Below are 27,020 nucleotides of genomic sequence, written 5' to 3' on the forward strand. Positions count from 1 at the left end.
ATGGTGGCCCTGGGGCAGCTGACATCTCAGCCCGAGGCTGAGAACTCGACCTGGGGCGAGGTCCTCCAGGTGCCCGCAGAGTACTGGGCATTCATTTCACCCAGTGCAACATCGGATAGGTGTCAGGACTCAGGCAACCTCTTTCCTGAAGCTGAGAGAAGCAACTTGTTAAGGTCACACGGTTCACTTGGGAAGTGCAGAGGTTGGCGTGAGCCTGTAGGTAGCGTGGCCGCCAGGAGGCCGTGGGTCATGCCTCACTTGAATCTTGGCTCTGCCTGTCGGTAGCCCTGTGGCTCTGTGTAAGTTGAACCTCGAGGAATCACAGCTCCTTATCTGCAAAATGGGGATCGTAATTGTACCTACTTTTAAAGCCGACATGAGGACGTCAGCTATTGCTATAGTAGGGTTATTCTTGAACATTTATTTTGGGGCCAATTATAACTGATTGGGATTCAGAAGAGATTCATGGGGTTAGGATAAGCATCAAGACAGGAACCACAGCATCTCAAAAAAACACAGACAAGGGTCTCATTCATGCTGAAGGTAGAGTCCTATATTCACATGTTTGGCCTGTTATAGGTAAGTGGATGCATCATAGAGCCAGTTGATGGTATGTAAATTACACCTCAATAAAGCCATTTAACAAAATAGAACCAGTCTCTGCCATCTTGGGAGCTTAAAATAGTGGGCTACATGGTCATTAATCAAATAATGATACAAATAATGTGCTAGTACCATGAAAGAAAAGTACAGAGTTCAATGAGAGTTTGTGGCAGGAGAACCTCATCTAGGCCAGGAGGTCAAGGAAGGCTTCTCCAGAGAGGTGATGCTGAGCTGGGATGGGAAGGAAGAGAGGGGTGAACTAGGTGAAGGGGAGATGGGAGGAAGGCTCTTGGCAGAGGGACGATCATGTGCAAAGGCCCTGAGGTAGGAAAGCACAGGGCCATTGAAGAAGAGAAAGAAAGCAGAGGTGGCTTTAGTATCACTGTGGCATGAGATGAGATGAGGGAGGGAGGCTGGGCCTGGTTGTGCAGGGCTTTGTAGGCCAAGCAAAGACCCTACTCCTGTGTTCCCCCACCATCCATGGGACCCAGCTCCTCTTCTCTGGCTGGGATATGTTTGCTGGTGACCATGGGGTCCATCAGGGACTGAGAGCAGTGTCAAGGGCAGAGTGGGTCCTGGGGATCAGCTTTGTGAATTGAGCATCTCTTTGTCCTCTGGAAACCCATTGGCAGACCATCGGTGGGCCCAGGTCTGGCACTATTCAGCAGCTGTTCCCTAGTTGGGAAGAGGCTTTTAGCTTTAATTAAAAGGGAGTAGAGATAAGAAGACCGCCTCGGCAGGGAGGGCAGCAGTGACAGGATGATTTAAATGGCCTCTCCAGTGTCATTTCTTCTGTGCAGACCTCATAAATCAGATTAACACTGGGCTCTGGCGGGGAGGTGTGAAGGGAAAGGGGCCTGAGAGAGAGGGGAGCAGGGCTTGTGACTCTGGGTCCTCCTGGGACTGTCTTGGAGCTGGTGGGACAGCCCTAGGGGGTACCAGGGTCACGTATCCCTCACCCACAGCCATCCAGCTTTGGTCTTGGGAGAAGGGGAAGTTGGGATGACCCCACTCCCACCCCAGCTTTCCAGCCCATCTTCAGCTTTGGGGAGAAAATGAAGAGATTGAGAGAATAGGGAAGAGAAGGATTGGGAAAGAGTGGAGGTCAGGGGTTGGGGTGGTAGTTACAGCCTTCGGAAATGCTAGAAGCAGTGGTTCTACCTTGCTGTGTACTACGATCACCTTGGGAACTTGACAACAGATGCTGATGTCTGGGGCCCACCTCTAACACTTCTGAGTTCTAGGTGATTCTACATGCCGCTGAAGTTGAGGAGAACAGGGTTAGAACTGAACTTCTGTCTTAAACTCAAGAACTGTATGATCCCAGGCCATCACTCCTAGTATGACTGCCCAAGCCCACCTGGTGCCTCTGGCCTGCCTCTTGAAAGTGACCGGATTCAGGGGCCAGAGTCGAAGTCTCCAAGACAGGTATTAAGGCGGCATAACTCCCACCCACATCCCTTCTCTTTCAGATCTCGCGCCACCTGGGCAAGATGTACAGCGAGATGATCTTTGTCAATGGCTTCGTGCACTGTGACCCGCACCCCGGCAACGTGCTGGTGCGGAAGCGCCCAGACACAGGGAAGGCGGAGATCGTCCTGCTGGACCACGGGCTCTACCAGGTAGGAGAGGCTGTTCCCACCCAGCCAGCCCAGGGGCTCTGGGCCTGCTCGGGATCAGAGCTCACTCCACTCCCCGATCGGCCTCACACATGGGAAGCAGATAGCCAGGGTGGATGGAGAGGCCCTGCCCTGCCCCTGGAGCTGTCATTTTGTGCAAGTCCCATCATACGAGCTCTCTCCAGTCAAATGAGGTTGGTAACACCTCCTTCACGGGCTGCTGTGGGGAGTAGACGGGGATGTGCCCGGGTCTGTGCGGGTGCTTGGTCAGCTGTGAGTGCTGTACTTCCCCGGGAAGCCCAGGTCAGCCCACTGGGAAGTAAGCTGCCCCTCGCTGAGCTGGGACTTCAGGGGAAGGGGGCCACTCAGCCCCAGGGAGGAGGTAATATGCAGTGAGAAAGGGGACCCGAAGCTGATAGGGGCTGGATGGGCCTAGCCTCTGTCCTCTGGAACTTGAGACTCATCTGGTTCAGATGAGCCAGGAGCTTCTGCTTGGAAGTTGCAAAGTTCACTGCCAATGCCAGAAGCCAGGGTCTATCTTGAGTCCATGGCAGAGGGTTCTGGAGAGGTTTCCCCAATGGTCTCTGCTCCTCCTCTCAGAGTCCTGATCTCATCTCCCAAAACCTTGGCCTCCTTTGAAAGGCTCAGTGACACTGGGTACATTAGTTTAAGGTAGGCTAGCTGCTGTCACACAACCCCCATGCGTGATGGCCCAGACACAACAGATGTCTAATTGCTCGTTCACATACCTGTCCCGGGTAGGTGGAGGCGTCTGAAGGCAGGGCCTGACCGAGGCTCTGCCCCCCACGCTTCCCTGGGGGTGGTCTCCTCATCCTCCAGCAGTGGGGGTGAGGGCTTGGAGGAGCATGCATGGGAAGGTTTTGAGGAGCTGGACATGGAGCTTCTGCCGCATTGCATCAGTCAGAGCTCAGGCAGAGGGCTGCATCTAACTAGGAGGGAGGCAGGGAATGTGATTCTGGTGGGTAGTTAGTGACCTCCACCACTCAGGACCAAGGCTGGCCAGATGGTAGCTTTCACGTTGGACCCTTGGGGATGGCTGAACTTTGGGGGACAGGCGGATGATGCACAGGAGCTCCAGTCTTCATCAGTACCCCTTCGCAGTGTCCACCAGCCAGAGGCTAGGTCTTCCATGGGGAAAGGAGGCTCAGGTCCTGCCACATGGTCCCCCACCCCAGGTGCTCACAGACGAGTTCCGCCTGGATTACTGCCACCTCTGGCAGTCGCTGATCTGGACTGACATGGAGAAGGTGAAGAAGTACAGCCAGCGCCTGGGAGCCGGGGAGCTCTACCCCTTGTTTGCCTGCATGCTGACCGCCCGGTCTTGGGACTCGGTCAACAAGGGCATTGGCCAAGCTTCGGTCACCGCCACAGAGGTAGGTGGTCCCCTCCTGGCCTTGCCTTCTCCTGAATGTGGGGGGTGGGGCCACGGGTGGCCTTTGGACCCCTTCCAGCCCAGGGTCTGGGGTTCTGGGCTAGTGGGCTGTGCCCTTAAACTAATGTACCCAATGTCACTGAGCCTTTCAAAGGAGGCCAAGATTTTGGGAGGTGAGATCAGGAATCTGAGAGGAGGAGCAGGAGACCATTGGGGAAACCTCTCCATGATCTCAATGGGCAGCATTGGCGATCTCCTGGGGGAGAAGCATCCCTGGAGGCAAGGAGGGAGAGAGAACAGTGTCTCACTGTGTCCCTCCTGGCCTCATCAACCTGCTCACGGTAACCGTGTAATCCACACTGCTGTGCCTTTTGCTCCAACCCACTCACGCAAGATGTCAGGCTTCCACCAAGTTCTCCTCCAGGACTTTTGGGAATCCCCAGGGACTGTTTCATCAGTAAGTCTGGTTCCACTTGTGCCCCTTGCAAGCTTCCTATATGCCTCCCTACGGGGGGGGCACCTCAATTCCTCATGCAGCACTGAGGCAGGTCTGAGCACACACAGGTCCCATTGTCCTCCCTGAGTGTGTGGCTGTTAAAACTGCTTTTTTGGGTCTCTCTTTGTTGTTCATTTCTCCATTGGATCTAGACAAGAATCCCATGGAGCCTGGGCTGAGACTGGTCCTAGCAGCCCCTCCTCCTTGTACTCCTAGCCACCTCCTTCCCAGACTCCTCATTCTCTCATGGAATTGGCTTCTGTCTTCCCAGTCCGTCAGTTGGCCAGACCCATGCAGACTTGCCCATAGCCAGCTTGGACTCTGCTGAGGACCGGCTTGGACTCCGCCAAGGTCCCTGCTCACCACAAGGGACTCTGCCGAGGTCCCTGCTCACCACAAGGGACAGGTCCCACTTGTGCAGCCAGACAGACCTTGGGTGGTTCTCGTCCCCTCTCAGAGCCTCATGGTCCTCCCCTGGGAGCTGCCTTATGATGAGGGCCTTTAGGAATGGCTGGATGGAATCTTAAACGATGTCACCAAAGAGGCCACCTCTTGCCATCTCTTGGCTCTGCTTTCCTGCAAATTGACCTCATTCCCCAGTAAGCTTGGTGGCAATGATGACCGCCAGCAGCCCCAGGCTTGCATGGGTTTAAAGAGAGACCACCTCTCTCTTTCGTAAAATAGGGATGATAATTTCTGTTTTATTGATAATGTGTGGAAAGTGCCTCCCCATGGTTCCTGAAACTTGTTCATTGAACAAACATTCGTTTTTGCTGGAACTGAGACTAGGTGCTGGGGATCCAATGATGAGCAGACAGGCCTTCCGTGTGATCTGCTCTGTGGTTGAGGGAGACAGACAGTAGACAAGTGAGCAAACAGGTAAATGGAATACTTGCAGGTTGCAGATACTGGAGGCAACAGGCAGGGTGAGTAATGGGGGTGCTATAGATTGGGTGCTCAGAGATCTTGCTGAGCATTCTGGAGGACAAGGAAGGCAGCCCAGGCAGAGCTTGGAGAGAGCATTCCAGGCAGAGGGAACGCGATGCGCCAGGGCAGGGAGAGAAAGTGTCGGCACGGTCTGGAGTGTGGCGGGGTGGGTGCTGCAGTGAGAAGAATTTGGGGTGCTGGGCAGAGGGAGCTTCACACGGGGCCTCATAAGCCATGGGAAGAAGTTTGGATTAGTTCTCAGTACAAAGCAAAGCCTTTGACAGGTTTCAAGCAGGAGAAGAATGTGCTCAGAGTTGTTATTTTATTTTATTTTATTTATTTATTTTTTTTAAAGATTTTTATTTATTTATTTGACAGAGAGAGAGAGCGAGAGCAGGAACACAAGCAGGGGGAGTGGGAGAGGGAGAAACAGGCCTCCCGCGGAGCAGGGAGCCTGATGCGGGGCTCGATCCCAGGACCCTGGGATCATGACCTGAGCTGAAGGCAGACGCTTAACGACTGAGCCACCCAGGCGCCCCTGGAGTTGTTATTTTAAGTATCTGGAGGGAACAAGATGAGCAATGGGGCAGTTGGTCAGGAGGCTAGGAGGTGATGGGGGCGCAGACCACGCTAAAGGCAGTGGAGGTGGAGGGAAGCAGAAGAGCCAAGGTGAACTTTGGATGTAAGACTGAGAGGCCTTTCTGTCGACTTGGGTGTGGAGAAGAGGCAGAGGGAGGAGTCAAAGTTGCAACACAGTTTTTGGGGGTAAGTTATAGGGTAGGGGGAGCTACTTCCTGATATAGGGAAGACTTTGGGAAGGACCTAGTTTGGGGTCGGGAGGCAGAAGTTAGAGCATTCACATAGAGGCATCGTGGGCAGTCAAGCTTGGAGCTCAAAGATATAAATTTGGGAGATTTCAGCGTGTACATGGTATTTAAAGCCTCAGGGATGGACAAGATTGTATGGTGCACAGTAGGTACTTCGTATATGATATGTGTTTTCATTAACCAAGTTAGAATTTTATTTTGCATTCTTATTCACTTATAAAGACCCAGCATAAATGCTGCTGTCTTAGTCTGCCAGGGTTGCTGTAATAGAATACCAACGACGAAGTGGCTTGTACAACAGAGATCTATTTTCTCACGGTTCTGGAGGCTGGAAGTCCAAGATCAAGTTATCGGCAGGTTGATTTCTGGTGCAGCCTCTCTCCCTGACTTGCAGATGGCTGCCTTCTTGCTGTGTCCTCACATGGCCTTTCTTCTGTGTGGACACACTCCCGGTGTCTCTTCCTCTCCTCCTAAGGACATCAGTCCTGTTGGGTTAGGGCCCCACCTTTATGAAGTCACTTAACTTTGATTACCCCTTTAGAGGCACACTGGGGTTAGGCCTGCAACATAGTGATTTGGGAGGGACACAGTTTGGTCCATAGGCCAGCCAGGAAGCCTCTCCTCATCACCTTTGCCAAAAGTGGCCCCTTAACACTTGTATCACTCATGTGCATGCACCGTAAACTCTCGAAGAGTAGCCTTTTGCGTACTTGTATGAATTCTCCAACTAGTTGGTGAGTACCTGGAAGGCAAGGATCCTGTCTTATACATCTTTTTATAAGGTCCTTGGACCACATCTAATAGAGGGATATTCAAGTAGGTTCTGGAGACATGGACTCTAGTTGCTCACTTTGGACCAAAAGCCCTGATGTCCAGAGGTGGGAATTAGGGGCCTTTTCTTCTCATGTATTGTTTCTTAAAAACAGGAAAACCTTTCCCAGAAGTCCCCCAACACATCCCCCTTGGTCTCATTGGCCAGAATTGTGTCTCATGTCCATGCCTGAGCCAATCACTTGGCAGAGGCCTTGTGCTCAGAGCCGACAATGGCTGAGATCAATCAAGATCCCCCCTGGGGCTAGGGAGGGGCTCTGCCTCCCTGAAGAGCACAGCCCCAAGGGGTCAAGTGAAAAAAATGCTGCTCTTTTGACAAAGGAGAATGGGGAATGGCTGTTGGGTAGGCACCTAACGGGGTCTACTGTAGATAGCCACCGTCAGGCTAGTCCCAGCTTGAAGAGAGAGCCCCTGGAGGGAGTCTGGGAGGGTGCACGTGCCTTTCTTTGCTCGAGAGGAGCTGAGAGGGACTGTCTCCAGGCCAGTCCCAACTTTGCTGAGGGGGAATCCCTGTGGTGAGCAAGACCTTGATCTGGCCTTAGCCCTCAGGCAGGATGACCCACAGCTGTGGGGGGAGGCAGCGGGGAGACAGCCAGCCTCAGTGTCTGGCTTCGTTTTGAGATGTTCCAGTCTGATAGCTCCTGCCTGAGGGACATTTCGAGTTTCACAGCCACTCAGTTATCAGCAGCACACACATGTTCCGGAAAGGGCTGAGAGTCCTGCTTGTGCACAGAAGGCGGCCATGGGGGGAGCCTTTGGGCCCCACCTTTATGAAGTCACTTAACTTTGATTACCCCTTTAGAGGCACACTGGGGTTAGGCCTGCAACATAGTGATTTGGGAGGGACACAGCCGGGCCCCTCCTTGTGACTTCGATTAGCACCAGGCGTCTCCCCATTCCTTATCTCTGCTGACCCTTTTGGTCCAGCTGGGATGTGGGCACGGAGGGTATGAGCACTTCCAGTTTTGAGATGAGGACACTGGGTTAGAAGAGATGAAAGGACTTACCCAGGGTCACAGTCCTGCTGGGAGGTGAGAGGCAGTAGAGCCTGGTGGTGAGGGCATGGGCTCGGGAGCTGGATTTAGGGCTTCAAATCCTGACTCACCACTTACTAGCTGTGGCCCCTGTGCGGGGTACCTAACTTCTCAGTGCCTCGGTTTCCTCCTCCCAAATGGGGGTGATACACTTGCCTGATAGGGTTGTCATGAGGATCAAATGAGTTAATGCCTACAGGCATTTTCTCTGGGGACTGAGAAGAGGTCAGAGGTGTACTGTCGTGCTCAGGGCTCTGGCTGGGGGCCGTTGTTTGCCCAGAGCCATGCAGAGTTCAGGGACAGGGAAGGGCGGGAGGCCAGACTTCACACTCAGACACCAGGGTGGGGTAAGGGCTAGCCCTGGCTCCTGCTCTTTGGGCTTTGGGACCTCCAGCGCTGGGCCGGCTGAGACTGGCTCAGCATGGAGGACAGTGATGGGCAGTGGCTGTATGGGCAGCAGGGGCTCTGGGTAGGTCTGGTGGGCTGCAGCGGCAGGCAGGATATAGAGCAGGACTTTGGAGTTGGGTTGGGGTCAGAAGCTCAGATCTATGAACTGCACCAGCCTGAGCTTGGCTGAAGGGATGGGGGACATGACTCAGAAGGTACCGGCTTCCAGGGCTCCTTCCAAGCCTGGCCTGAAATTGGTGGCAAGTGGGAAAAAGCCTTGGGGAGTAACACACAGGTGAAGCCCTGGGCTGAGAGGCTGGCTAAGTCCAGCCTCATCTAGGGATTGGTGAGGAAGGAGACTTCCTGCCCCAGTCAGTACAGGCTTATAGGCTTGGCGGATGGGTATTGGTGACCTGTGGGAAGCCAGGGATGGCAGAGGCCCCTGCTGATATGTTCTTGTACTGCGTCCAATGCTTGGCCAGAAGTTGGGGTGAGATGTCTCTTCCACATCTATCGGACTACGAAGCCCCTTGTGTTGAGCTTCCCCCTGGGGAGGTTCCTAGTGGTGCTGAGGCAGCCATGCTAGGAGCTCCCTCCTGGAGCTTCCTTGCAGCCCCTCAGCCACCAGCTGCCCTGACACCTACCACCCTGGGCCCCACTCTCCACACCAACTCCCCACGTCTGTCTCCCTGTTGCTGCTTCAGGACACAGAGATCCGCAACAATGCAGCCACCTACCTACCCCAGATCAGCCAGCTCCTCAACCATGTGCCTCGCCAGATGCTGCTCATCTTCAAGACCAACGACCTGCTCCGTGGCATTGAGGTCGCCCTGGGCACCCGTGCCAGGGCCAGCTCCTTCCTCAGCATGTCACGTTGCTGCATCAGAGCGCTGGCCGCGTGAGTGCGGGCTCCAGCCTCTCCTCCCCTCCCAGCTCTCTGGCCTGCCCCACGGTGGGGGGGGGGGCAGTGTACTGTGTGCCTCCACTTTCTCCCACCAGTCCCCAGGGCCCTGCCTGAGCTCCCCAGTCTCCAGCTCTCCCTGGAGGAAGAGTTTGGGGCAGGAAATGACTCCAGCGAATTCCCCGGTTCCGGGCGTTGTGTTTGAGTGGTCCAGAGAGCCACCTGTACTTTGTCAAATTGGGTTCTAGGACATCACCCTCCTAGTTAAGCTTTCCAGGTGATTCTTACCCTCAGTAAATTTTGAAATGTTTTCTGAGAGTCTCAGTCCCATCCAAGTGTCCCCTGGACTTGAAATCAGGACACCCTGATGTGCATCCCATCTCTAACTGGTCCCAGGACCTGTCTCCCCAGCATTGGCTAGGCAGCAAGGCCAGTGTTCTTTCCCTGCAGGTGTGGCCATGACTCGGGAGTGTCGCCAGCAGGCTCACTGGGGATCTCAGATCTTTATAGATGCCTCAGTACCCTTGGAGTGTTGGTGAAGGGAGGGAAGGTGCTTCCTCGGGGAGATATTGCTAGAGAAGTGAGGGTTCTAGGCCCTTCTTCCTGAGTGTGCAGATACATGGGAAGAGCCATGCTCTGGCTGAATTTTCTCACCTGAGAGGGGAGCCCAAGACTGGGGTCAACTCCCATCCATCCTATGCAGGGAATGGGTCATTCTGGCAAAGTGTCTGGTGAAGGGAGCATTGGGCAAATACATCATGCACCCATGATCAGATATTGAATTAGATTATAGCAAAATAGACTGCACACAGAGAGGGCTGAACATGATTTATTCTTCCTTTGAACATTCTGGAAACGAAGTCTTGATTTTCATCCTGTCCTTTTGTTAGTGCAGAAGGGATTGAGCTGTGGGCTGACTCCATACTGGGCTCAGCCTCTCAGGACCACCTGACCTAGTTTCCAGGTGATTTAGCCTCAGAAAGTTTGGGAAAGCTTTTATATTTGAGTTTGGGAGGTTCAGGATTGGCATGTATTTACTAAACATATGGAAAAAGGGAAACATGGGAATGTTCTACCCAGTGGGTCCACTAGGCCTTTGATGCCCAATGAAACAACTGCTTTTGTTTACCCCACTTATCTGGAAAGCTCCTGTAGAGTAGTTGGGTTCTTCTAGTCCCTGGGTGGGCAGTGTCATGATCATGTAACCAGGAGTCATCCACCGGGGCGGGGGTATGGTGAGTAGGCTAAGCCACGACCTTCCATTGTTCTAAGTGATAATGAGCCTTCTTGCCCATTTCTCTCTGGTTCTCTCCTTCCTTCTTGTCCTTCCTGCAGGCACAAGAAGAAGAACACCTGCTCGTTCTTCAGAAGGACCCAGATCTCTTTCAGAGAGGCCTTCAGCTTATGGCAAATCAACCTTCATGAACTCATTCTGTGTGTGAAGGAGTTGAGGTTGGCCACCTGGGTCTTGGCCCTGCTTCGCCGGCTGTTGCCCACTTCATACTGAGCGGACTTGCTGTCCCCTTTCCCTTTCCAGGGTGACTCTGTGGTGGGCAAGTGGACTTTCCACTCCTCACTCTTTTATCATGTCCCCAGCCAGGTACCCTGTTTCTGTCACATGGTAACCTGGAGCCCCACAGTCATTGTCCATGGCACCATTACACTCCACCTCCGGAATCCCTCTCCTACACTGTAGGCCTTGTCTCATAGGCTATGCAAGCTGTCCTATGCAAGAGGCTGCTCTCCTTATCCAGGGAGACGGCATAAACAGTCTGTTTCCCACTCCTGGTGGGCGCCACTGGGCTGGATGTCCCCTGGTGGGCGCCATTGGGCTGCAGGTCCCCCTACTTCCGGTAACCATTCCTACTGTCAGGATGGACCACGAATCCCACTGACTTCCTACATGAATTTCTACATTTAACTTGTGGGAAGTTGGATTTTGTTGGAAGAGAGCACAGTTTCTGAGTTGCTCGGAGCAGATTCCCTCTCCTTGCCCTGTCATTCCCAGAGGTGTTGCACCTGAGCAAGGTGACTTGGCATCCGAGGCAATAGTTCATGGCTGTCCTGGTGACCCCTTTGGTGTTTTATGTACTGCATTTCAATAAAAACCCCTTCAGGGTCGCAGGGAAGAGCTTTGTTTGTGGAATTTTTATTCTAGATTGGGAGTGAATCCACACTGGCCGTTAGGTAAGAGTGGACCTGGATGCCGTGGGCCACTGTGTTCTACTTGTCATCTTGCCCCTGTCATCCTTCCAGCCTTTCCCTGTGTGACCACTTCCTGCCCCTTGTAGGTGTTTCTTCCTTTCCAAGACTCTGAGACTATGGTTGGAGGAGTTAAGAAGCCCAAGGCCAGGAACTCAGAGGCTCTGCTGAAGCCTCTGACTTGGGTTTCCCTGGGTTCTCACCACGTTCCCTGTGAGCGGGCACCTGCTTTGTTCTACTCATTGCTTCCTGACTTAGCCCTTTGGTTCGTCATTTGATGCCCGTCCTGGAGACTGTAGTGTAAGCCTCAGCCACTGTGGCTAGGGTTCCACTCTGAAACCTCCCTGTCACCTATCTGGACTCCATGTTTCCACCTCTTGCCCGCCTGCCAGAGTTGCCCTGCCCCCACTCAGTCATCCACTCCTGTTTCTGGGACCTCCCCGAACTCCTGCTGTAACTCCAGGTCCATTGGCAGGTCCTACTATTCCTGTGCTCACGGACGGTCATTGTATTTGAGTCTCTCTGATCTTACTTCACCCCATTCACAGGGGCAGGAAACTGCTAAATTTGAGTCTCCTCTTCTCTTTATTCATAATACAACAAGCAGATTTTCCACTGACCAGAGATTATTTGCAATCCCTTTATTTCCTGAAAGAATTAATTGTTCTTAGTGACCAGTTGGATGCACCCAGGGACCTGAGAGAATAATTTGCAAGATCTGTTATTAATCATGAGGATGCATGCTGCATATTATATTTTATGGTGTCTTTTATAGCCACAGAAGTAAATATAAATGTTCAAGGTAATGGTTACTCGCTTTTCACTTTTAGTTTAATGGTCGGCTTCCTGCTGTCCTGGGATCTAAAACATCAGCATGTTGCCAGTGGGCCCAGCACCCAGGACAGTTAACCAGGGAGAGTAAAGAATCTGGGAGAGTTTGGGGGTATAGGGCAACTTAAAAGTAGGAGGGAAGTTAGCTGATGATTTTTGAGTGCCTTTCTCAGGGAGAAACCATGCTGGGCTCTTTGTAAAAAAGTTACATCATTGAATTGTTCCATCAGCTCTGTGAGGGGGAAGGTCATGAGAGGGAAGGGTCATCTCCATAGAGATAGGAATCAAGGCTCAGAGAGGGTTAGTAACTTTCCTGAAGTCACACAGCTGTTAAGTGGGGGCCCATGCTTTATTTTTTATTCCCCAGTGCTGTAGATCTACATCACACTCGCTCTTTGGCCTGTCAAACGTGCCCGAATTGAGTCTCAAAAACCCTGATTTCAGAAGGGATTGGGTTTTCCGTGGAGGCAGGGGAGTCCAGCATACTGGCTGGGGCCCAGGGCAGGGTGGAGCTGGCCTGCTGTGGCCTGCATGCAGTTCTGACACTGACCATTCCAGAGTTAGTGCCAAGTCCACAGGCTTCAGGGTGTAGTTCCCATAAGACGGTTCTCACTTCAGACACAGGCTGCAGGTTTGGGGGGGTCACCAGGACACACGCACTTCTGACCAACTGGCTTCAAATGTGGGTGTTCCCACACCCCCAGACTCAGTAATTTGCTAGAATGGACTCAGAACTCAGGAAAGCAATGTACTTAGGATTACAGTTTGATCAGGACCAGCCAAATGAAGAGGCACGTGAGGCAAGGTCTAGGAGGATCCTGAATGCAAAGCTTCCATGTCCTCTCCCGTGGCATCAGGACACATCACCCGCTCGGCGTATCAGTGTGTTCACTGAGCTTTAGTGTTCAGGGTTTTTATTGGGATTTCCTTGCATAGACATGATTGATGGAATCACTGATCACATGATTGAACTCAGTCTCCAGACTGCCCTTCTCTCTCCTCCTTGCAGAAGGTGGGCTGATATCACCCCCATCCTGGGTCCTCGAGTAAAAACTCAGGTGTGATCTGAGGGGTACACCCTGAAAAACAGGAACACTCCTGTTGCTGAGAAATTCTGAGGAGCTACAGTTATGTCCCAGGAGCTGGGGACAAAGACCAGACAGATTCTTTATTGTACAATAACCACTCTGGTGTCTTCTTGTCCTGTGCCCTTGGCCCGAGTTATGTCTTTATGGACTGACTGCGCAGGCCTGTGCCTTCTGGTTGGCCTGGGTGGAGCCGTATCTGGAGCCCAGATTCCCTCCCTGTCTCTGTTCTGTGGGTCAGCGACAGCATGGCTGAGCTTCTGTGCAGGACCTTGCTCTGATCCCTTCTCTGGCCTCTGGAACTTGCCCTGAATTGATTTGGGTTTGATGCTTCCCAATAAAATCCTGTGACTTCGCTCTCCCAGCAGTGACAACGTGTCACGTTGGGAAGTCACCACCAGCTTACCTTGAAGAGTGTTTTCCCTTTTAACACTTAAATACTTACTCAGTTTAGGTGTGGGCTTCTTTGATTTGGGCAACATGGATATTTTTCCCTTTCCTCTTTTCAGGTGGAGTAGAGAGAAATGTCAACTCTGTGGCCAGGTGTCTAGAGCTTCTCAGGTGTGTGCTCAGTTCATAGTAAGTTGAGAATCCTGGCTTGTCCTAAGTGCTAAATAAACATGGAAGTATTTAGAATCTCAGAATACTTTTATCTTCAGGGCTGTTGAAATCTGTATATTAAGAGCAAACTACACGTGCCACTCCTCCTCTGTTAAGAATATTGCCTGTTTGGTTACAATGTTAATTTTGGCGGAGCTCCGAGCCCACTCTCAGTCCTCCAAGAATGTAAGCAGCCCATGAATGACCTCTCAGCAAGCCAAAGGGGCTCCTAGAGGCACCCAAGCAAATCCCTAGGGGCAGGACTCATTGGGAGGTTGAGCATTACCCTCCATGTGAGCAATTATGAGAAGAGTTAGCTGGAGCCCTGGAAGGGGCACTTGGGGCTTACATGGTTTCCAGGTGTAGCCGTGAGGGACTAGGGCTTAAAAATTGGGAACTGGGGATGGGACGAGACCCTAACAGGCAGGACGAACAAAGCCACAGAGAGTGGCGTGTTCTTCGCAGCCTGACCTTTTGGAGTGGTGGTGTTGGTTGGGCTGGGCCAGGAGGACCTGTATTCAGCGAGAGTCCTCGAATGCCAGGCGCCCCGCTGCTGACAGGTAACCCAGCCTGACCTTGCAGTTGTCTCCCAGTGTCCAGAGGGGGTAAGTCAGTCTCACCTATGATTATTTTATGAATAATTGTTATTATTAGCCCCCATGGCAGATGCCATTCCCAACCCTGTTAGCTTTTACCTGCCCTCTGATTGAGAGGCTGAAGAGTTGAGATCTTGTTTTCCTAGCCTCTCTTGCAGCTAGAGGTGACACATGAGATGAGAAGTGAAGGGGAATCTCATTGAAGGCTTCTGGGAAGTTTTTCTTTAGAAATTGAGAAGGGTGTCGTTTTTTATTTTTTATTTTTTTAAATTTTATTTATTTGACAGAGAGAGACACAGCGAGAGAGGGAACACAAGCAGGGGGAGTGGGAGAGGGAGAAGCAGGCTTCCTGCTAAGCAGGGAGCCCGATGCGGGGCTTGATCCCAGGACCCCGAGATCATGACCTGAGCTGAAGGCAGACGCTTAACGACTGAGCCACCCAGGCGCCCCAATTAGGGTGTCATTTTTTAGTGTTGCCCTTCTCTGCTCCTTCTTGTGGGGGAAGTTGGTATGTGGTTTTGGATATCTGGAACTATAGCAGCCATTTTGTGACTTTGAGGCAGTAAGTACGTGACTTTTTATTTGGGCACCTGTCATTTCCTGCTGAATGCCAGACAGCCTTCCCAGGTGTTTATGGATCTTGGAACAAATGACATACAAGCATTGGTGGATGTGAGGTAAAGCTTATTGCTTGTATAGTAACTAGCAAAAGGATTACCCTGGGAGAAGGCTCAGGTTTGGTCTGGAGTGAAATGTGAGTGAGGCATGGTAGGGTCAGGGTAGCTCTGGTTTTTCTTGGGGCGAGACCAGGATGAGGGCTCCTCTGTGGGGGCCATGGTTTCCATGATTTGAACTTTTCCACCAGTGTCAATGGAGGGAACACTTGGGGTGTCTTATCGGTTTGCCCACACTTGGGGCCAAAGGGAAGGGGAAAGGTAGAGCTTAACAGCTGTCAGGGTCAATGTCAAAAATGCAGTCAGACTCTCTCACACCCATGAAAGTCCAACAGGCTGAGGATGGCACACCAGAAAGGTGGAAGGAGCCTGGATCTTGGATGAGCCCCCTGCTAGGTGGTGAGTGTGGCCATGTACTATTTGCAAGAATAGACATGCGATAAATATTTGTTGGAGAAATGAATGTGAAGGGGGTGCTTTTAGAGGATGGGGAGGCTTTCTTCTAAGTGTTGTTTAATCAAATGCTCCCTACACCCATGGCTTAAAGGTGGTGGTCAGGAGCCCCATGCCAGGTCACGGTGATCTGACCATTGAGTGGCTTGAAATAACACAGATTGGTTATTTTATCCTTCTGGAGGTCAGAAGTCCAAAAATCAAGATATCAGACAGGCTGCATCCTTTCTGAAAGCTCTAGAGGAGGATCCTTTTCTGGTTTCTAGAGGCTGCCTGCATTCCTTGGCTCATGGCTGGTTCTGTTCTACCTCTTCTTCGTTATAGCTCTTTCTCTGATTCTGACCCTCCTGCCTGCCTCTTATAAGCACCTTGTGATTACTTCGAGCCCCGCTGAATAATCTGGGAAGATCTCTGCCTCTCAAGAGCCTTAACGTAATCACCCCTGCAAATGCCTTTGACTACCATGTAAGGTAACATTTGCAGGTTCCAGGGAATAGAAAGTGCACATCTTTGGGGTGGGGGGGAATGCTATGCTCTCTACCACATCATTGAATCCCGTGGGCAGGCTTGGGAAAGCTACGGTAGGCTTTGTTCCAAGTAGAAGAGTTAGTAATCAGTAAATGACAAAGTATTAGCAATAATAATAGCTAATTCTGAGCACCAACCACACACTAGCCTTTTTGCATGGAATTGATGGCACTTAATTCACATGATAACATAATGAAGTCTAGGGGCCACTATTATCCCCTTAGTGTAGGTGAATAAACTGAGGCACAAAGGGCTTGGGTTGCTTGCCGGAGGCACACAGGCAGTGAATGTAGAGACAGGCTCTGAGCCAAGGTGGTCCGAAGCCAGAGCTAGGCTCTCAACCTCTGACTTCCCATTTTCCTTGGTAAAGGACTGCTTCCACCAAGCCTGCTGGAAGCTGAACTCTCCCCACCTCCCCACAACCTCCTCAGTCTGGAGCAGGGGGCGCGGGGAGGAGGGGGCTCTTTTAGTGGGTTCAGTTGGGCCGGGACACCACATGAACAGTCATCTCTCTGCAGAGGGTGGGCCTGTGTGGTCCAGACCTCACCCGGCCAACAGCGCCTGGAACACCAAGCCCCTCAGGCCACTGTGGACGCTGGGGTATGACCCCTTCTAGGGAAAGCCTTATACAGGGAGCTAAGAGTGGCAGGATTCCATTGTGCCCCATGGAAAGTGGGAATGTAGAGGGCTTCTGCCATTTTCACCTCTTCTCTCTCTCCCAAGTATGCAGGGAGAGGTGACAAAACAGGGGGAGGGGAGAAACCATCAATGTGGGGCATTTTAATGAGCTGATTAGAAGTGAATTCTGACTTAAAACAGTTAATACCTGTAATAATCTGATGGCAAGGTGTGTCCAGAGCAGACTCAGATCTTTTTCCTACCTTTGGCCTGGACCAGGTTCTCTGGGCAGTGGCCAGTGTTGTCCACACTGAGCCAGGCCGCTGGAGGTCAGCCCAGTGCCCTAGTTTGCTATCACTGGACAGGTTTCTTTGGTCTCGGCGCTTCTGTTTCCCCTGCTTCCCATAGGTTGCCCTTCTCAGAGGGCTGTGGCGAATGTGAATAGGTAGCACCAGTGAAAGTGACAGGGAAAAGCAGCTCTAAGCAACTAATAGGTAAATGCACAGCATGCAAATAGACGGTTTATCTACCCAGCAAACCTTGCAGCTTTAACAGAACTCCCCTTTCCTGCAGAAACACCTATTCCTGCAAGTGTGCTGATCCAGGATCTCCCAGAAACCATGGAAGTAGACAGATGGCCACCTCTCTGGACACTGAGATTGGTTCTGGTAGGGATTCATGACCCCAAAGACCTTCCTGTGACTTCAGCTAGAGCTATGGAGAATGATGACCTTTCCCCTGGTTTCTAAGCTCCGGTGGCTATCTTGTCTGCCTCATTCTTTGAACCCCTAGATCAAGCCATTCCTGTAGGCCAAATCCATCCTTGATTTTTCCATTACTTGAGCCAACAAATCTCCCTCGCCTTTTTTGTGTAAGTTACTTTAAATTTGGTATTTTATGTTTAACAAAAGGGTCCATATCATTGTAGCAATTATGGGCCCTGGACTTCTGTTTGGAGGCTATGGAGAGCTTAGAGGAAGTCTAGAGGGGAATAATAGACACATACACAGAGATAGAAAATGAGACGATTATAGACTGGGCACTCTCCACACAACCGAACAAGAACAAACAGGGTTAAGTTGCAGTAAATTTTTATTGCTGTTGTTTAGACAATGAGAGTAAGGGCTCCTAACAGGCTCCTTTAAATGCCATTTTCTGGTCAAAATCACCACAGACACACATGCCATTCTGGCTGGATGCCATGTGTATGGATGTGCTTTTTAGAATAGTCATGCCTGTTTGCTAATGACCCATGGGGTTCTTAGGAGCTGGCTATTTGGCTGAAATAGGCTTACTTTCTCTTATTGATTCTACTAGTAGCTGTCCACGGGTCACCCCCAGAGAGCTGGCAGGAGCTCTTTTTTAATCACAGTGTTGGTTTGATTGAGACGTCCCTGGGAACATTTAAGATAAAGACAGGTGTTCCCTGTGGGCCCGAGAGCTGGGCAGGCCAGTTCCCAGAACTCGAGTTTAGCCAGGGTCGAATTTAGGAACTGGACTGTGTGTGGAGGCCTCTGTTCCCCCCTGCGCTCCCTAACGTCACGCGTCTGGCTGAGTGAGGTGAGGGCTCACGGGAGGCTTGTCTCCTGTCCCTCCGTCTGGGCTGTGGGCTTCCTAAACAGGCTCAGCCATCTCCATGGCCTTGCCCTTTGTTGTCCGCTCTGCCTCCTCTTCTCTCCCTTATGTGTCCGCTGCTGAGAGCACTCAAGCTCTGCTTTGCCTTGGGAGCCCCCCAAGACCACTGTGCCTTGTGGCCTCCTTCTCCTCCTCCCACTTCTCCTGACTCTTCTCTCCACTCCCACCATCTGCACGCATTGTCTACCGGCCCTCTGCAGGTCTTGGAGGGCAAAGAGCACTTCTTTGTCTCTTGTGTGACAGTGGAGGCCGTGGGAGGCCCCTCACTAGTCATCGTGGGGCCGCTTACACATCCCTCAATTCATGCGTCTAGCGTATATTCCTTCAACGCCTATTTATGGGGGAGGGGAGGGGAGAGACAGAATGAATCAGACATGTTGCCTGCCTGTGGTCTTTCTGGCCTTGGGTAAGGAGGGAGGCTATTGCTGGTGGAGGCAGTGGTGACCCGGGAATCTGTGGCCTGGGAGGAGAGCAAGCAAGGGATGTGAACAACTCCTGGGGACCAGTGATGCCAGTCAGCAGCCCACCTGGAAGCGAGATTTGATGAGACTATCTCTATGTTTCTCTTTGGGGCCATTCTTTCTCCAGATTTCATTTGGACCAAAGGGCCCACATTCACTGTCTCAGTGGATGGTCCCACCTTGTAGTCACCCAGGTCTGGGAGCCAGGAACTTAGCCTGTACCCCTTCTTGACCTTCATAACAACCTCCCCAGCCCCAGACTCCACCTCCTTGGATGTCTTGTTTCACTGACTCTCCTCTACCTGTCTACCACCGCTGTCCTGGTCTGGATCTGGTCCCTTCCCTGTGCTCTGTGTCTCCCATCTTGTCCCACCAAACTGGCTCTTGTCCAATTCACCTAAGGCCAATTTGCCTGTAGTCACATGGCCAAAACCCCGTTTGCCTAAGGATCAGTTCTCCCAGAGACAAGTGTATCTCAAATTAAGTATTCTTGAATATTTTCAGATCCCCTTGAACTTCCTATTATTTCTTACCTTTTTTTTCATTATTAAGATTTTTAAAACCAGTTCATTCAAGAGCATTTGACCTAATTTTGTATTTCTAATAAGTATTATACAGGAAGCCTTTTTGAATGATTATTTTGTATTCTTCTAGATGTCTTTTTCTAGGTTACCTACTTTCTTTAACTTTAAAGAGAACCAATATTTAGCCATTTTGTCTAAAGACACTTGTACTCAGAATATAGCTGTCCTAGCAAGAAATATTCAAGGCACTAATTACCATCAGTCATTATGCACTGTGTCATCTTGATCCCTTAACTAAGGGTACATCCATTTCAGATGGAAAATGGTGGGTATTCACGCTGAGTTCTGTGTGATGCATCTTACTTTGTGAATTAGGGACCTTGAGAAAGGATGATTTTTATGTGCAATACAACAGGTTTGCCAATGACTGGTAATAACATGTACTCAACGTGTGTGTACTGCGTGAGGGAGGGAGACTCTGAGACAAGATCCTAGCATGACCATTCGTAGCAATTTATCTCACAATTGAACTGTGTCAACCATCAAGAAGGAGATGTTGGCCTGAAATTTTAAAGAATTCAGTGGAATGAAATAGACTCTCATCGGTAAAACGAATGAGCTTCTGACCTGGGAAAGTAAACTGGATTTGTCTGGGGTTCTAAAACAGATATGGGAAATCTGTGGCGTGGTGCTGCCAGCCCCTACCGTGGCCAATGCAAACTCTACAAACTGATCACAGCATCCTTTTGCTTTGAGCCGGGATGTGACTCTTTTTTTTTTTTTTTTTTTTAAAGATTTATTTATTTATTTGAGAGAGCGAGAATGAGAGAGAGAGAGAGTACATGAGAGGGGGGAGGGTTAGAGGGAGAAGCAGGCTCCTCGCCGAGCAGGGAGCCCGATGCGGGACTCGATCCAGGGACTCCAGGATCATGACCTGAGCCGAAGGCAGTCGCTTAACCAACTGAGCCACCCAGGCGCCCCGGGATGTGACTCTTGAATCCTTCTGGACACAGCATACCAGTCAGCTGCCACTGATCGAGCAGTGTTGGCAAACGCCCAATTGCTATTTTTGTTCTCAACGTCCAATCCTTTCTTCACTTGGGATAGTTTCAGGGCTCTCATTCATGAACAGCAGGGGACAACAAGTTAACTTCTCCACACTGACGGAACATTCCTAGCTTACTGGTGATGGGGAAGAGACATCTTGGGCTCATTGGGACAGACTGATTTAAAGGCATCGTGATGTCATTCCCTAGCTTAGAGGACTTTATCAACACCGTGTGGCCATGTTTTCTTTTGCAGGGAGTTTGATCTTCTGGGTTCCTGCACTGGAACCCAAAGGATTTCTGAGCAAGAGTTGGATCCCCTCTGACCATGTTCAGTATGGAGAGCTGCAGTGTGGAGCTAGGAGGGATCCTGGAATGGGAGTCCAGAGACCTACGGTGCTGTTGGCCAGCTAGTCACTTAGGGCAAATCTCCTCCTCCCCCATCTCTCATTTTTCATTTGCAAAGAGATTGGGTTAAGTCAGTGGTTCTCAGTGGGGGTGCTCCTGCCCCCAGGTATTTCGTGGAAGTGCTTAGGCACAGTTTTGGGGGTTATCACAATGACTAGGGGATTGCTCCTGGCATTGAGTGGGTGGGTTCAAGGCTGCCAGATATCTTCCTGTGGGAGGCCCAGCTTCGCTCAACAAAGAATTTGTCTTTGACCTGTGTGGTTTCCAAATGTTTCACGGGATATTTGTGTGGTGAAAATCCTATTTATAATGAACTGAATCTACAACCTAACTCAGTTTCACATGTAAAAGGCAAAGCATTTTTTGCTTGGTGTTCAAACCCATTAAATTTTCCAGAGATGTCATTGCCATGAGGATTGAGGGATGGTTTTGTTTCTTTAGGAGTTATTGTTCACCATTTTAGAAATGGCAATGTAGAACCTGCCTGTGAATGGCCAATACCACCCACCCGTATCCATCTGGCTTTGAAAAATTATATATATAATTATGTAGGTAAATTATAGTTTCTGTGGATTTCATTTCAGATGGGAAGGGGCAATACAAAATATTTGTTATAAGAAGGGTGTGTTAGGTCTGATTGGGCTAAAAACCACTGCTCTAAAGATTCCTCAAAGATCCTTCTTTAGCTCTAACACCCTCTGGGGCTCTGAGAGTTGAAAAGAGATTCACATGGCATGAAAAATGGAAAACATGCAGCAGTAGAAATGGATCAAGGCAAATTGATGCCCCCAAATTAAGCAGATTCCATAGCAGAGAGTGTCCACGGCTTCCAGAAGCCTGGTCCTTGATTTTTGGACTCTGTGTCCAAGTGGGATTCAGGATCAGAACCCTTAGTTATGCAGCTGCGTGATTCTTTTATTATTGGCATGGGAACCACCTTGATGTGCCCCTACCGTCCGTGGAAGCTTCGCTCACAGCTCCTTTCTTTCTATCGGAAATCCTTCTTCCAGCCCTGTTTTCGTGATGTAATTTTAGTAGAATTAAACCTGAACGGCCCAAAATTATATAATTAATTACATTCAGCTCCAATTACAATCACTAATTGATCAAAGCCTGCAAGCACAACACTTCCATTATTTGGCACACAATTACTGAGCGCCTACTTCTCGCTGGGAATAAAGTAGGAAACGGTCCATTTCTCCTGCGGTGGGAGGATGGGGGTGGGGGTTGGGGTTGTCCTGAAAGGCTGCCTAGGGACATGGGGTAGGGGGAAGTGACAGGTGGGTAAGGCCCACTGGCCTAGTAGTTCACTCATGAATGTTTATAGGCAAAAAATCTCATGTGGGCCACACTCTGGGATCAGACAAGCTGGCTTGGCACCAGATGACACATGTACTCTAGGTCTCTCTGGTTTTTTCTTTTGGCTGTTGAATAATAATTAGTTAAGAAATTAAGAGATACTACGAACACCTGCCCCCTAACTCATAATCATCTCACCGGTCTTTCCGTTCCTCCTGGTCTCTCTCTGGGCTCTTTTCCTTTCTGTGATAGAAGGCCTTGCTACTGAAACCTCAGTATGCATTCTCATTAAATGCAGAGTCCGGGGGCGCCTGGGTGGCTCAGTCGGTTAAGCGTCCGACTCTTGGTTCCGGCTCAGGTCATGATATCGGGGTCGTGAGCTCGAGCCCCGCTTCGGGCTCCATGCTTGGCAGGGAGTCTGCTTGAGATTTTCTCTCTCCCTCTCCCCGTCCCCGCTGCACGCATGCGCTCTCCCTCTCTAAAAAAATCTTTTAAAAAAATACAGAGTCTGATTCAGGAGGTCTCGGTGGGGTCTGAGATACTGCATTTCCTGCAGGCCCCTGGTGATGCTGCTGGGCCGCAGAGCACACTGTGAGTAGCACAGTGCTAGGGCACTGCATCACCCTCTTTCGGGGGCTGTTACTCCTTGAGGGAGAAGCCAAAGCAAAGTTACCAAACACTTGGCTCCTGGAGATTGTACCGTTGTGTTTCTCCTAGCACGGAACAGTTACTGTCAAATTGCTACTTCCTCCCTGTCTTTCTGTGTTCTTTTTGTGGGGCCGGGCGTAGTGTCTTCTCTTGCTAGTAAGTTGCATCAAGGAGCTCACCACGTGAGTTCAGATGTGGTCATGAAAGTGCTGTGTCCCAGAGGTTGGTTAGGCATTTGTTAAGTGACTTATTCTCACCATACTTCCTGCCCACTTAGGACGAGCTGGGTCCTACAAAAAAAGGAGAGACAAATGTAAAAAAAAAAAAAAAAAGATATCCCCTGGGATGGGAAAGGCAGGCATGGAATGTGGAGCAACCTGTCCCATTTCTCCCTTCCCTGGGGACGCTAAGGCCCAGGGTGCCCTTGCATCCGGGTGACTGTATGTCTCTTTCTTAGGGATGCGGGCAGCCGGTCAACTTAGGAGCTTGAGTAGGAGGGCCCTCCGGGAACCAGGCTCTGCTTTTCTCTTTGTCCTCTGCCCCTCCTCATCTACCAGTTAAAACAAGGAGTCTCGCTGCAGGGAAGGGGTGCCAGCAACCCGCCTGTTTCTCAAAGAGGAAGGAGGAAGAGCTGTAGTCACGTCGTGGACTGTCATCTCTGCATCCAGGCTGTGGATCCTGGCGCTGTGGGGCCCCCTTCTCCTCCCGACCTCTCCCTTCCTGCTCATTCTCTACAGCATACACAGCACTTTCTGGCAGGTGCAGCTCAGCCTCCGCCTGCCCCTTTGTGCCTGGGCTCCCTCAGCTGTACTTCCAAACCCTGTGCTGACTCTCCGCCCATGGAGGCTGGCTTCAGGAAGGGCCCTGGACCTCCTCACTTCAGACTCGAGCCCGTTCTACCAGGAGGGAGAAGATTCATCTTAGTAATTCTCCTTCCCCTCCTGAGTTCCAAGGGTTTCCTTGGGGGCCCACACCTCCAGAGGGGCCATCCTGCCTTTGGTGCCATCTGGCCATGTGAGCATCTACAGGCTTGGGCCAGTCCTCCAGCAATCCGGGCCACTGCTCACCTTTCCTGGAGATATTTACCTAGCTTTCTCTCTGCTTCACCCCATCAGGGAGGACAGTTCTCTCAGGACTTATGCGCACAGCAATACCAAGAATGCTGTTCTTAAACCGTGCTGGGATGTGGGGAAGCTCTGAGACCTTCTCTTTTCTAGGGACTTGCGTCCAGTTCAGAGACAGCTCTACCTAGGAAATGGTCACAGGACACTGGACCTCACACCCCTCTGGACTCCTGAGATGTCAAATAGGAGCAAGGAAGAGGGTCTAGGGCTCCAATCTGGGACCCGGTGATGTCTCAGCTTTCCTAATTGTCCCCTGGCCTGGAAAAGTTTTTTTTATTTAGTTGGGGCTGGGTTGGAGGAAGAGGCGGAGAGCACAGAGGGGAAGGGGAGTCTTGCTCTTACTTCTAATAGTTTCTCCCAGATCCTTTGCTTAAGTTTTGAGTCTATTGCATTCCCTGAGGGAAGATCCAAATAGCTAGCTTTTTGAAATCAAATGTCAGTAAAAGACTCCCCCCCTCCCTTCCCCTCCCCTTCTGGAAGTCTCTTGAGGGTGGCCCAGGGGAGGAGGGAGGTGGACAGGAAATGGAGACGGGGAAGATCTTCTCACTGAAGAGTGCAAAAATCTTAATCTGCCACAAATATGAAGTGTCTTCCGTTTGCTAAAGAATCTATAGTGAGGGATGACTGAGTGGCTCAGTCGGTTAAGCATCTGCCTTCGGTTCAGGTCATGATCTCAGGGTCCTAAGATCGAGCCCCTTGTCAGGCTCCTTGCTCAGCGGGGAGTCTGCTTGTCTCTCTCCCTCTGCCTGCAGCTCCCCCTGCTTGTGCTCTCTCTCTGTCAAATAAATGAAAAAAAAAGTTAAAAAAAAAAAAAAAAGAATCTATAATGAGATACTTCTGATTTTTTTTTTTACTCTTTTGGTGTGCTAGACCATCCAACTGCCAAAGGATGCCTCTCTCTTCCTTTGCCCCTTCTTCTCCCCCAAAAGATATGCCTGCAGGCTCTCCCTACCTCACAGCAGAGCCTTGTAGGTGGTAGGTGGTGAGGCAGAGATGTGCAAGATCTCTCACCTGGAGGTTTTGTTTGCTTTGCTTACCGTGATTTTGGTGTTTAGGTATTCTCTGTCTTCCAATTATGCTGGGCATGTGTTTTTGTGTAGCTTTAATTTCTTGTTCTCTATTGTTTCTGGAGGAAATCTGGGGGGACACAGACATGGGCAGACATCCCCTGGCAGGTGGTGGGGGTGAAGGGACTAAGAGGCAAAGGGACCATTTACTATCCTGCAAGATGGAAGGCGTTCAATGGAGTTTGTTTGCATGGAATTTTCCAGACAGAGCTGGATTAAAACTCTGGGTTGGCCTTCTGTTATTATTATTATTATCATTACTGTTACTATTATTCATTCACTATCTCAAAGAAACTCATCCTTGACAGGCATACATTCTGATAAGGATGACTTAAGGAGGCCTGATATATTTTTTTAAGTTTTTATTTAAATTCCAGCTAACATACAGTGTAATATTAGTTTCAGGTACACAGAATAGTGGTTCAACACTTGTATATATCACCTGGTGCTCATCACAACAAGTGCACTCCTTAATTCCCATCACCTGTTTCACCCATCCCCCCCCACCCACCTGGTAACCCACACTGTAGTTAAAAGTCTGTTTCTTGGTTTCAAGGAGGCCTTATATTTCAACATTAAACATTTTCCCTTTAATTCCCTTAGGTAGTAGCAGTAACAAATTTCCAGTTTTGGTTTCTAATCCTGATTAAATTCCTTGTCTACTGCCTTGCCTATAGTAAGTAGGTGCTCAGTCAATACTTGTTGAATGAATGATGGTCCATATTTTCGATTATGATCCAAAAATAGTGGGGCCATTTTTTAGAATTTAAATTCTCTCTCTCTAGCATATGCACTCAGGCACACACCATTTTTAAACCGCATTCAAAAAGGCTTTAAGCAGATAGAGAATTTATATTAATTTTCTATTGCTGTGTAACAAATCACTACAAACATAGTGACTTAAAGTGCCACACATTGTCCTCACACTTTCTGTGCGTCAGGAGTCCCACAGCTTAGCCAGGTGCTCCGCTCAGGGTCTCACAGGCCGCATTCAAAGGTGGACAGTGTCAGCCTGGCTGTGCTCTCTTTTGAGGCTTGGGATCCTCTTCCAAGTTCATTCAGGTTGTTGGCAGAATTCAGTTCCTTTTGATTATAGGATTGAGGTCTTCAGCTCCAAGGCTGCCCCTTTCCACAGGCAGTTCACAGCATGGCTTTTTGCTTCTTCAGGCCCAGCAGGAGAGTGTCTGTCTAACCTCAGGAAGGACTCAGTCCCTCTTAAAGGGCTCACCTGATTAAGGCAGGCCCACCTAGGATAATGTCTATTTCCCTTAGTTCTTTTTTTTTAAATTTTATTTTATTATGTCATGTTAATCCCCATACATTACGTCATTAGTTTTTGATGTAGTGTTCCATGATTCATTGTTTGCATATAACACCCAGTGCTCCATTCAATACGTGCCCTCCTTAATACCCATCACCAGGCTAACCCATCCCCCCACCCCGCTCCCCTCTAGAACCCTCAATTTGTTTCTCAGAGTCCATAGTCTCTCATGGTTCGTCTCCCCCTCCGATTTCCCCCCCTTCATCTTTCCCTTCCTACTATCTTCTTTTTTTTTTTAACGTATAATATATTATTTGTTTCAGAGGTACAGGTCTGTGATTCAACAGTCTTACACAATTCACAGCGCTCACCATAGCACATACCCTCCCAGTGTCTATCACCCAGCCACCCCATCCCTCCCACCCCCCACCACTCCAGCAACCCTCAGTTTGTTTCCTGAGATTAAGAATTCCTCATATCAGTGAGATCATATGATACACGTCTTTCTCTGATTGACTTATTTCGCTTAGCACAATACCCTCTAGTTCCATCCACGTTGTTGCAAATAGCAAGATTTCGTTTTTTTTTGTTTTTTGTTTTTTGTTTTTTTTTTGATGGCTGCATAATATTCCATTGTATATATATACCACACTTCTTTATCCATTCAACTGTTGATGGACATCTTGGCTCTTTCCATAGTTTGGCTATTGTGGACATTGCTGCTATAAACATTGGACTGCACATACCCCTTTGGATCACTACATTTGTATCTTTAGGGTAAATACCCAGTAGTGCAATTGCTGGGTCGTATGGTAGCTCTATTTTCAACTTTTTGAGGAACCTCCATACTGTTTTCCAGAGTGGCTGCACCAGCTTGCGTTCCCACCAACACTGTAGGAGGGTTCCCCTTTCTCTGCATCCTCACCAACATCTTGTTGTATC

The 27,020-nt window shown here is 50.1% G+C and overlaps 1 protein-coding gene across 3 annotated transcripts in view; it reads left to right on the plus strand.

Annotated features, from left to right (window-relative positions):
• ADCK1 (aarF domain containing kinase 1) overlaps positions 1-11,147 on the plus strand; it is a 113,157-nt gene extending 102,010 nt beyond the window's left edge. For all 3 annotated transcript variants that reach the window (XM_036084375.2, XM_078054022.1, XM_078054021.1), the window contains 4 exons: positions 2,076-2,225; positions 3,419-3,616; positions 8,822-9,015; positions 10,354-11,147. In XM_036084375.2, coding sequence (XP_035940268.2) covers positions 2,076-2,225; positions 3,419-3,616; positions 8,822-9,015; positions 10,354-10,525 — 714 coding nt within the window. In that variant the 3' untranslated portion in view covers positions 10,526-11,147. The remainder of the gene's footprint in view (positions 1-2,075; positions 2,226-3,418; positions 3,617-8,821; positions 9,016-10,353) is intronic.
• Positions 11,148-27,020: the final 15,873 nt, after the last annotated feature.

The sequence above is a fragment of the Halichoerus grypus genome, chromosome 8, assembly GCF_964656455.1.
Source record: "Halichoerus grypus chromosome 8, mHalGry1.hap1.1, whole genome shotgun sequence".
NCBI classification, from domain to species: Eukaryota; Metazoa; Chordata; class Mammalia; order Carnivora; family Phocidae; genus Halichoerus; species Halichoerus grypus.